Source organism: Vidua macroura, chromosome 6, assembly GCF_024509145.1.
Source record: "Vidua macroura isolate BioBank_ID:100142 chromosome 6, ASM2450914v1, whole genome shotgun sequence".
Lineage (NCBI taxonomy): Eukaryota > Metazoa > Chordata > Aves > Passeriformes > Viduidae > Vidua > Vidua macroura.
Genome location: NC_071576.1, coordinates 25,766,521 through 25,778,491, shown reverse-complemented (window position 1 = coordinate 25,778,491; position 11,971 = coordinate 25,766,521). Strand labels below are relative to the sequence as shown.

General features: G+C 38.7%; 1 protein-coding gene across 1 annotated transcript in view; it reads left to right on the top strand.

Annotated features, from left to right (window-relative positions):
• The window catches only part of NPAS3 (neuronal PAS domain protein 3), a 597,494-nt gene extending 588,077 nt beyond the window's left edge, over positions 1-9,417 (top strand). The window contains exons 12-13 of the mRNA XM_053980939.1: positions 2,140-2,255; positions 5,124-9,417. Of these exons, the coding sequence (XP_053836914.1) occupies positions 2,140-2,255; positions 5,124-6,433 (1,426 nt within the window). The 3' untranslated portion in view covers positions 6,434-9,417. The remainder of the gene's footprint in view (positions 1-2,139; positions 2,256-5,123) is intronic.
• Positions 9,418-11,971: the final 2,554 nt, after the last annotated feature.

Genomic DNA, 11,971 nt, shown 5'->3' with positions numbered 1-11,971 from the left:
TTGCATGTTGAAATGCTTTTGATTCCCCTTTTTGGGAAGGGAAGGAAGCAACCCTTCCTTGGAAGGAGAGCATTGAAGGGGTACTGTGGGAAGCCTTGCACAGCAGTGGAGTTTTCACTGGGACTTGCAATTTCTTGGCCTGATATGATTGAGCACAGACTTTTCAGAATATATCCTTATCCTGCTACTTTTTTGTCTCTTTTTTTGGAAGTGTGAGGCAGAACACAGCATTTCAAGAGGTCCGATTAAGGCTGACAATTCTGAACTGGAAGAAGAGATTCACTGCCCCACTCCTTAATAGGGCTGCAAAATGCCCAGAAATGTTCTCATATTTCCAGTTCTAGCTGTAAAAGTCATCCATAAGAATTATGAACAGCTGCCTGAACATGCTGTCCCCTTTGCTGCTTTCCAGACAATAGGTGAACCTAGTCCACAAACATCACACAAAATTATTTTCTCTACAAGCAGAATATACCAAACAAACAAATAAACAAACAAACAAAAAAAGCAAAAGGAGTGTGGTCTTCCCCAGGTCTCTTCCAAAAGAACCTGATTTTTCTAGTGTATTCCATTCACCAGTCTGTTAGAGAAATATTAACATCTTCACTGAATTTGTATTTTTAATTTAGATTTCTCCTTGAACTGGAATTCACAAAAGATCCAAATGTCCAAATAATATTTTCATAACAGATTAAGGCATAATTAGGTCTACTCTTAGCAGGAGTACTGGTCTGTATACATTTCCATGCATTAGAAAGTATGATTCAGCTGTCTGTGAAAGGATAGACTAATTATAGTGACAGGGAGGATTAATGCTGTTCTTGTTCTAGCAACTTGTTATTCACAGTGTGAAAGCCCTCAAACATCTTTTGCTTGGAGGAGGCAAATTTGGGGACTGCCCTGGGATGCAACAGAATAAAGTCACTTTGTCAGGACAAAGCCATAAAGATAATTGTAACATGGCATCTCAATGTGAACTGTGTGAACTCTGAGTTTTCACAGTACACTCTAAGAGGCTGAATATGAGCATACTGTCATTGTGATAGTGTGTCAGGCACCCCCAGTGCTGCCTCGTATTGTTCTATGCAGGACTGGACTGTGGATTTTCTATTTTACCAGACTTGAATTTGAACTGCATGGAAATGCTCACCTATTCAAAAATTATTAAAGATTTTGTTATTTTTAATATTCTCTACCACTTTTGTTTAGATATGTCTGTTCCCCTGCATTTAAGAAAGGAACACATTTTAAAAGGTACAAGCCAAGCAAAAGCATAGTGTACTAGGAGTTTTTTCCACTTCTCTGGCAGTGCAGCTTTTTTAGATTGCAGTCATGTTCCTTGCTAACAAGTCACAGGTGAGCACCACATGAGCAGATGAAGATATGATTATAATGGGTGTGTTGACAGTTCTTTATCCCTAACATATGCATCTTAACATGCACATGTGCATCTGTCACATAGTTAGAGAGGTTGTTTTTGGTTTCTTGCTGATGTGGATGTATGTGTGCAGTGTTTAAAAATATGTAATTTATTTTATCTAATTTTTGGCCAGATTCTTTGGAGCAGTGGTCACTTCTTTAGCCCTAGCTGAGCACTTTAATAACTTCATGTATGATATGCTTGATTGAAATGTGGAAAACAGGAATGTTGAGAAAAATAGGTATTGAAAGGACTCTGGCAAGGTTGATAGAGAACATTTCTACAGAGATAACTCTAATAGACAATGCCAGTGGGAGAGAAACAGATTAGAAGAGTTAAAATACTCTCTCTGTCTTCCCAGGCACAGTAATGGGATCGAAATCGAGATATTTTGTTGTTGGATGATTACAATGTAGCTTTACTGCTAGATATCACACAAGCCATGATGTCCCACTTCAGCAAGGATGCTTTGATAGCTCTAAAAGTTCACTAGAATCAAACAAGCTTTAGTACCTAGTCAATAAAAGTATTGGACTGCAGTATTAAAATAAACCTTCACAAAATTCCTGCTGTGAAGCTCTGAAGCCAAAAATATGTGTTTCTGTGTTTACTCTGCTATTCTTCCTGTTCTTTGTTCCTGAACTTTGATATGAAAAGATGAAAAAATCATGAAACTGAAAGTCATCCAATTGTGTTTATATTTGCTGTATCCTCTTCAGTAACCCAGAGTATAAGGACACTCCAATGGATATTGCACAACTTCCTCATCTGCCAGAGAAAACCTCAGAATCCTCAGAGACCTCTGACTCTGAATCGGACTCAAAGGACAACTCAGGTAACACACATGGTGTGCCTTTACACACACAAGAGGTTCATATCATGAAAGCCACATGGTCAGCTTTCCAGTTGCTTTTACTTCTCAAGTATTGTTCCATTAAAACAAAAAAAAAATTATATAAAATTAAATTGAAAAACACTAGCAAAATCTTTTCATGACCTTAGCATTTCCATTTCCTCAGAATTTCTCTTCACTTTCTTCATGCATTCTTGCCTACATAGCACCAAACTAAATATTTGATTTCCCAGGTATGCTTAAGGTATTGTGCCTTGTGCAGGGGCCTTGGGATTGCAACTGTTGGATAAAATTCAAGCTCTTCTCTTTCCAAAGTAGGCAGACATTCTACAGAGAGATCTCCACTGTCAATCTTTATGACTCCTTTCCCTCCAGGAATACATTCTTCAAGGGTCTCACTAGGGGGCAGTAAAGATTGAAAAATTTGAGAGTTTTCTTGGGTTAAAAGTTATATTTAATTAAAATGTGTGGGTTCAAGAACTTGTTTCTAAGCTCTTTAAGTCTGAGACTTCATCTGTTTTTTAAAAGCTGAGTGTACTTCTCAAGTTCTATGTGTAAATTAGTCCTACAGATGGTCCAGTGCACAGATGGTTCACACATTCCCTGTAAGTTTTAACAGTGGTTACCTAGGCATAGGTGCAAATCATCTGGCCTTGAAAGAAGTGTGTTTTCCTGTAGCCCAAGAAGTAAAGGTGTTACTCAGCTGTTCTATGTAGGATGGATGGATGGATGGATGGATGGACGGATAGATGATTTTTCTCTCATGTCTATGATAACTACCAAAAACACTCTAAAGAAAATGGATCACTGTGATATAAATCAAGAAAAAGCAAGAAGAGGATCAGGCTTATATTATATTATTATTATATTATATTATATTATATTATATTATATTATATTATATTATATTATTATATTATATTATATTATATTATATTATATTATATTATATTATATTAATTATATGGCTGTTCTCTTTCATCTTTTGCTTTTATTTGTTCTCCTTTGACAGCTAGGTTTAAGTCAATGTGCAGGCTTACTGGCCACTGTCATTGGGAATTTCTTCATCCATTCCCAGTGCTTCCTTTATGCTGTCTTGTTCCTAAATAGCCAAATAACACTTATGTGGAGAACAGTTTGCATTTCCCACATGCACTGGAAGTTTCTCCAGGTGAGCACATGAGAAATAAATGTACGTTCATGACTTCTAAGGCTGATGCAGAGCAAGACAGCATTCCAAAGGTGCACAGATATTTACTTCTTTGAAGGAGATGTCTGGGGGTCTTGGAAGACAGAAGACACAGGGCCTTAATAATAAGGAATTAAATAGAAATGCTGAATGACCTGAATTCGGAACAGTATTTTAGAGGAAATCAGCAAGTTCAGTTCAAGCTAGGATATCATGCCAGGCAAATATTACTATAGCTTTAGACCACCTAACTCTAAGACCACTCTTCCCCAGCTAGAAACCATAGCCTTAAAAGAAAACATCTTCAAAAAAAGGAACAAAAAATTGTAGGACAAATTCAATCCTAGGTGGAACAAAAAGCTGGATGAGACTTGGGGGTTTACAGCCGCTACATTTTTCCTATAGGTTTTATTTTTCAAAAGGAAGGGTCTCTGATGCTGCAGACAAGCAAAAGTCCCACTAAGTGACTTGCAAAGTGCAGTGTCCTGAATGCTCAGGCAGCTGTCCTGTCAAACCCACCTTCAGCACTTCTGGGAAATAGTTTGGTATTGACATGGCTCCAGAAGTAACCAATATCTTTAGAGGCAGACCAATCCTTCCCCTCTCCACCTAAAGCAGGGATATTGAAAAGGGTAGTACTTGGCTCTGATGAGTGAAAAACGTCTTTTATTAGGCACCAAAAGATTTCTGGCTGGTCTGTAAAGGACGGGGTTTCCTGAAACCCTTTTTATCCTTTCAAACATAGTGTGATAATGGAGCATATTCAGTCTCAAAGCTGCTTTGGCTCTCCGAGTCCAGTGGGCTAGAGTGTTTATCTCACCCGTATTAGAATTATAATTAAATGAATTCAGGCACGAAGAGTGACAGCTTCTCAGTGCTGTAGCTGTGCTATTTTCAATGGTCTTCAGATGATTTGGATCAATCAAGAATTTAATTTACTGGCTGATTTTTTTTCTGTATTTTTTATACTTGTTTTCCTTCAGGAGAATATAAGAAGACAGTCTTAGCAACATAGCAAAATTGTTTTAACAATAAACTGGTTTATTCATTCATTTTAACTGGTTTATTCATTCATTCAGATTTATACACAAGTTGCTTCTCCTCTCACATGGGAGGAAATCAGCAGTAATTCTGCTGCAGCCAGAGACTTTATGCCACTCCAAAAGTGTCAATGGTCAGAGGAAAATGAGATGAGAGTACTAGAATCTTCATTAGTAAATAGTGTTATACGTGGATGCCTGCCCACTGTAGGAGAGCATGGATGTGAAAGAACAATCACCAGAACATAACGGTGATAATGGGATTGTTCACTGACTCCTCTTTGGATGGCACAGCTACAATGCCACTGTGGTCACAGCTGTCATCATGATTCTTGTCCAGTGAGCAGATGAGAAGGCCCCCTCAATCAAGGTGCAGCCATATAGCATAGGCTTCAAGTGCATTAACAGTCCTGAGTCAGAGACATTAATGGTGATCAAAACTCAACACAATACTGGAAAAGAAACCCATGCAGCTCTATAGAAGAGAATGTCTTTTGCAAAAAAAAAAAAAAAAAAAAGGTTAAAGCAAATCCAATCTCATTGGTAGGTAGAAATCTGGACTTGGATTATAATATTATGTTCCTATTGCTAATTCTTTGTTTCACTTTCATTTTGCTCCAGAGGACAATGAGAACTCAAAGTCAGATGAGAAAGGAAACCAGTCAGAAAACAGTGAAGACCCCGAATCCGACAGGAAAAAGTCAGGAAATCAGTCAGATAATGAAATGAACTGTAATGAGGATGGGAACAGCTCCAGCAACCAGGACAGCAGGGACAGTGACGACAGCTTTGAAAACTCAGACTTCGAGAATCAGAAGGCCCCTGAGGACAGTTTTGGCACTCTTGGCTCTATGCAGATCAAGGTGGAGCGCTATGTTGAGAGTGAGTCAGACTTGCGGTTGCAGAACTGTGAATCACTGACCTCTGACAGTGCCAAGGACTCGGACAGTGCAGGTGAAGTAAATGCCCAGTCTTCCAGCAAACATCAGAAGAGGAAGAAGAGGAGAAAAAAGCAAAAGGGAGGCAGCATGACCCGGAGAAGGCTGTCAAGCACCTCAAGTCCAAATGGACTTGACTCAGCTTTGGTGGACCAGCCCCAGCTGCTCTCGTCACCAAACAGTGCCTCAGTGCTCAAAATTAAAACAGAAATCTCAGAACCTATCAATTTTGATAATGATAGCAGTATTTGGAATTACCCACCCAACAGGGAAATCTCAAGGAATGAATCACCCTACAGTATGACCAAGCCCCCCAGCTCCGAGCACTTCCCTTCCCCCCAAGCCAGCAGTAGTTTACATGTCTCCATTCCAGACTCTGTTCTCACTCCACCAGGGACTGAAAATACTGCCAGCCGTAAAACTCAGTTCAGCACCTCATCCAACTCGGCCTTGGCTCCAGTGTCCTCTGACCCTTTGTCACCCCCACTTTCAGCATCTCCAAGGGACAAACATCCAGGAGGTCCCACAGCGTCCAACTCTTTGTTGTACACTGGGGATCTGGAAGCCCTTCAGAGGTTACAAGCAGGCAATGTGGTGCTTCCTTTGGTTCACAGGGTAACAGGAACCCTTGCTGCGACCAGCACTGCTGCTCAGAGGGTCTACACCACTGGCACTATTCGGTATGCTCCAGCTGAAGTTACTTTAGCCATGCAGGGCAACCTCCTCCCCAACACCCATGCTGTTAACTTTGTTGATGTTAACAGCCCCAGCTTTGGGCTGGATCCTAAAACGCCGATGGAAATGCTCTACCACCATGTTCACCGACTCAACATGTCGGGACCATTTGGAAGTGCTGTGAGCGGGGCCAGTCTGACCCAAATGCCTGCAGGGAATGTGTTCACAACTGCCGAAGGACTTTTTTCCACTCTTCCATTTCCTGTGTACAGCAATGGCATTCACACTACACAGACTCTGGAACGGAAAGAGGATTGAAATATGACCACATACTGTGTTCAGTGTTATACTCTGAGGCATAGACTATGTTTTAATTTAGACCTTTAATTCTAGCACTTTGAATTTGAGCAGGTCAGCTTATTATCTCAATATGATGGTCCCCATTTCATTCCCTTTCTCTTTAACTTGACTTATTCTTTAATGTAAAGATATTTTTTTATTTTTGCCTTCAGAGAGTCGAAGTACCAGTTGCCTGCCATTTTGTCTTCTTCTAAGATGTGTGTTTTTTCCTTTGCATCTTTATTAAGATGCCTTTAATATGTGTATGCCTCTGCCATAGAATACTCAGTGTTGTGGTAAAGAGATTTTAAAGTGACAACCATTGGTTTTACTTCAAAATGATCTTGATATGATCAAGATTAAAAGAGACAAGCATAAACAATGTGCCCTGTTTGACTAAGTCAAATGAAAAGGGGGTTTTGTTCCTAATTCCTTTAAAATAGGGGATAGTATTTTAGAATTTTATGCAGAGTTTAATTCTCTTTTTATGGTTAAGATTTTCTTACTTGCACATAAAATAATTTGGGTTCTTAAAAAGTTAATTTCTGGCCTGTGACTAGAATGTTAAAAAGTTGGACTAAATGTTAATTACAGAAACTTTAACTTAATTTCTAAAACCATGGTGCTATCATTTATTAATCTGTAATGTCTTCATACAATATGCAGCTTGTGGGCTGGGTTTTTTGGAAAGAATGTGTTCCGTACTGGTTTATAGTGGGGTGCTGCAGTCTCCTTGGTTAGTTAAGACAAAAGCCCTCATTAACATTTGCTGCAGGACTTAAAATTTGTTACCTCCAAACTAACAAGCATAGCCTCACATCAAATTTAAATGGGTCAGGAAGCCTTTTTCAAAAAGAGCTTAAAAACAAAAAACTCAATTTAATTGACGCGAGGAGCAGTTTCTTAGGTGCATATTGTTTTGCTTTATTTTTTTCTCAGTGTAACTGAGGCTAATTTTACAACATCAAATAACACTTCAGAGTAAAAAAAAAAGAAAAAAAACCAGAAGAACTATTTAACATGTTTTATTTTGTTTTTCATTTAATATTATAGAGGGAAGGTTGTAAATTTCTTTTTGTTCTTTGATTTGGGTATTTTTTGTTGTTTTCTTTTTCCTTATTTCTAGTGTTGAAACCAATATGTTTTAAAACTAAAGGATGGGTTAATAAGCTTGAAATAGATAACTACAACTGAAAACTGCACATTAAGTAAAAGAAAAGAAATCTCCTATTTTGTCTTTGTTGCCAGAAATCACAGTGTAGTGTCAAACACTCCAAATGACTGTCAAATATAAATTCTTCTTCCACTCCATCTTTGGCAGCTGTTTGTTAAGGCATCTAATAACAGATGTGAGAACTGTAATGTGTACAATGTGTAAGTGTCCTTGGCTGTCAGTCCCATTGCAGTTTCAATGTGTGTTACTATATGCAGTATATACTAAGCTAATGTAGTTGTTTTGTCCTTTGTCTTCTCTGTGCTTTATCTCTAGTCCGGAGTGGTAAAGTCCCATTCCTGCAGTCCTAGTGAACCAGTGATTCTTGGGGGTTAGTGGTTTTTGTGTGGTGGCCTTCCTCTGTAATGTCACCTTATGCTGCTTCCACTGTCTGTATACCTTTTAATTTCTGCTGTTGCTTTGCTGTTGTGTATTCTCAAACCTCTCTCTCCCCTTCCTTTCTCCCCTCCTCCTCCACATGTTTCCCGTCTCTCTTTCTCTCGCTCTCTCGTTCTCTCTTCTTCACTCTCAGAGATAAAAGACTCTTAACTAGCTCAAGGTTAATGGAGCCATTTTTCCCACAGAGGAATTCTGGGTATGACTTACTCTTCCAGTGTACCCCACAATGCACTACAGAGTAATGCTCAGATATATTAAGCAAATTGACGCCATATAGCCTCAGTTGTTAACATTCCCAGAGTCCTTGTGCTCAAACTGTAAGCAGAGGGTGCATTTCTTTGGTTTTCTCCTAGGTAGGCTGGCAGAGCAATATGTAGCGCAATTACCAGTGAGATAGGAAATTCTTTCAAAGGTCAACTGGCATTGTTTAAAAAGGAAACTGAGCTTAGAATTGTCATATATATTCGCTTACGTGTGCAATGCTAATGTATTAACTCAACTGTCCTTCGAATTTTTGATCACTCACTGCGTTGAGTCAATTTCTACAGTAGCTTTGAATTTGAGAAGCAGGTCCAAGCCACAGAGGAGTGATAGCAAAAAAGGAATTGGATGCTAGAAATTTAATTAATGAGCTTTTAAAGGTTCCATGGGAAGGATTTATGTAGGTCTGAAAAAGGCGAGAAACCTGATTGGGAAATTCAAAGTTTAATTTTGGAAGCTCTGCTCTAGCTATGGAACAATCAAAGGACTGCACCTATCAGCTACAAAGAACAGCTAGACAGCTGTTGTTGTTTTGGGTTTTTTTTATAAATGTTTCTGTGTTGTGTCAAAATGATTTCTGGTGATTTAAACTAACAGATAATCACAGCTGCTGTCTAAATCCATAGTGTTTAAAATTACAAAATGAAAAAAAAACTTCATTACCTGTGAAGACTGTGTCTGTGTTTTTAACTATTTCTTGTACAAATATATGAAATCTTTTATGAGGAGACTGGTGCCAAGTAGCTGAATAATGGGGAAAGGGATTCTGTTCGTATAAATCTTAGCAGTGTTACCAACTCTACAATATAAAAAAATTAAAATGTTAAAAAGTGACAGCTATGGTACATTTATTTTGTGTTAAGCTAACCGAATCTAACTTCTTGAGTGCCTGGCTTATTTGAAACATTTTTTTCATTGATCATTGATAATGCTGCAAATCAGAAATGTACATACTTCATTTACAACAGGGTTCTTTTTATACTTTTGTAGATTCTCATACATGTCATACATGGTTGTCTTTATGTAACTTAATTTTTTTTCATCCCGCAGGTGCCATTTTCATAATAAACTTCTCTTGGATTTGTTACTATCTGGCATCATTTCTTTTACATATAACCATCCTGACTAATGAATGCTGGTAGTATTTGTTTGAGCAGGTATTTTTTAATCATTTTGTAAAAAAGAAAGAAAAAAAAAAAAGAAAAAGAAAAAAAAGAAAATAACTAAAATATAAGAAAAAAAATAACCAAAAATGAAAGAGGAAAAAGCAAGATTTTATTAACACTTGTGAAATGAAGAAAGGAAGCTGTCAAGATGTAGGTTAAGAATGCTAATCCAAATACTACAACAAACTTGCCACCATTCTAAATTCTCAGCTACCCCAACTCATTGTCATATTGAGCATTTTTATGCACATTATCAAAGCTGAATAATGAACCTGCAACATTAACCACTACAGAAAGTGTGCATTTTTTCCTTGATTAATGCACACTGGAAGAGGTCAGCTTTTGTACATCAATCATTTAAAATGCACTTTATATTTTCATTTTTGTACTCTACAATGTTACAGTGAAAGTCTTCAGTCACATTATATCCTACCTAGGCTGCTGATTCTTTTAAATGTGTACTTTTTTTCCCCAGAGTGGCGACCTGTAAGTAGCTGGTGTCATGCTGCTAGACATTCTGCCTTACCAGCTGAGGACAGAAACATTTGCCAGTGCAGAACTGACAAGGCAAAAAGCCTTGGTCCCACAAATGAAAGGGGGGAAAAAAAATTCAAATACACTTTTGATTAAACAAAAACCCACACACAGTGGCTGGCCTTAAAAAGGGCTTTCATAAGTTCTGGGTACAAAAAGGCCCAGGTCAAGTGGTTTTTGTGTCTGCAGTGAAAAGCAGGGAGAAGCTAAGGCACAGGAGATGCCTCCCCAAGTACCCATTGCTGTGTGCCGACCCTGTGGCTCCTCCTGCATGTGCAGAGGAGGACGGGCTGGGGATGGAACAGGAGGGGAGTGGAAGCCTTCTCACCCCCTGTAGTTCTGCATTCATTGCCTTTCTTTACAGTGCCTTTCCCACCTGTGACAAATATTTCCAAACTCCATATTTTATTTTGTTATGCTGAGCATGCAGTCTCTAAGAATGCAAATTTGCCAATAGCCAAAATCTCTAAGCAGCTTTGAGTGCCTAATCTCTTCTCTTCTGTATGTCCACTTAGAAATTAATGCTGCTGGGCTAGTCATTCTGGGCCAAATTCTGCTTGCCTTATAAATGCTGAGTAAAACTGTCTATTCACAGTTTGCAGCACAACTCTTTACTGTGAAACATACACTCAGCTGAAGTAAGAGCATGTGAATCTGGCTTGCTAGGCTGATTTTAAAAAAAAAAGTGTGCACAATTATAGCTCAGCGAGCCAGCCCAGTACCTTAATAGATTGAAGTCTGGCTCTTTCAGCTTCCAAGCAGTTCAGGATGCCCACTTCCCAGGCTCCAAGCATTGAGTTTGATACAACTCCACGTTGCAGGGGGTAGAAAGAAGCAGAGGTTAGCAGTGCTGCTTTCAGCTCTGCTTGCATGTTCCAATTGGCAATGCATCCTGTTTATGAGGTAGCGAAGGGTGCCAATGCCAACCGAGAGGAAAACAGAATTTAAATGCAGATTGAAAGAACGACCAGAATAAAGCTTAATGGAAGAATAACGTGCCTGTTCCAAATAAGTGTTAAGCAGTATTACTAAAGCCACTAATTCCAAGAAGGGGCTTGAGAGGGGCATTTCTGAGCAATTATAAGGGTTTTTTATATCTCAACCATACTGCCTACACATGCATCAGAGCATGGTCAAACTTAATGGACTGCTCTAAGATTTGCAGTTGAATGAGGAAGTTTGTGTATTAAAGAAGATTGTGGAAAGGCCATTTCATGGAGGGGTTTTCCTAATGATGCTGTTGCATCTATCTCTGTTATCTGCAGCAACTTTAATAAACAAAATCAACTGCTTGAAAGTGTTAAGCCCTTTGAAAAGGTTTCTTTGGGGTAGGCCTAGCTGCTATCTTTGTAATATTTGAGGAAAAACTCTTTGCCATGCAGGAAGTTGGGCAAACTTTCTCAAGTCATTTCATCAAAGAAGATTTCCCAAAACAACTAATCTCTGTAACTGCCATCTCTAGAAAATTTGTTCCTGACCCACTTATTTTGCAAGGTGATGTATGCAGGTATTTAAAAGCTAGCTAAAGGGTCACAAGAGGAAAAGGGCTCTTTCCAAGCCTCATGACGCTGAGAAGTTACAGTGAAAGAAAAATATTTCAGGAGTACTTAAATAATCAGCTCTGACAGCTTGCATTGGTGCTTTTGCACAGTGGTTGTGTCACTGGAGTAACTGCGATGCCCCTGACAGCACATTTATTGTTATGATTCTAGGAAATGCATTAGTTTAAATGTGTCAGTGCTCTCAGAGTTATTTGCATAGTATTTTCCCTTCTTACCATTATAATTTCTTTATTTTCATTTTAGAGCTGGGGGAGGAGGGTGGAAAGACTGGATATGCATTGTCAACTAATTTAATGAACTGTCATCTATCCAGTGAGTTTACTGAAGAGCCTACAGAAATGTTAACAAATGGGACGTCACCAGAGCTACAGATGCTCAGGTA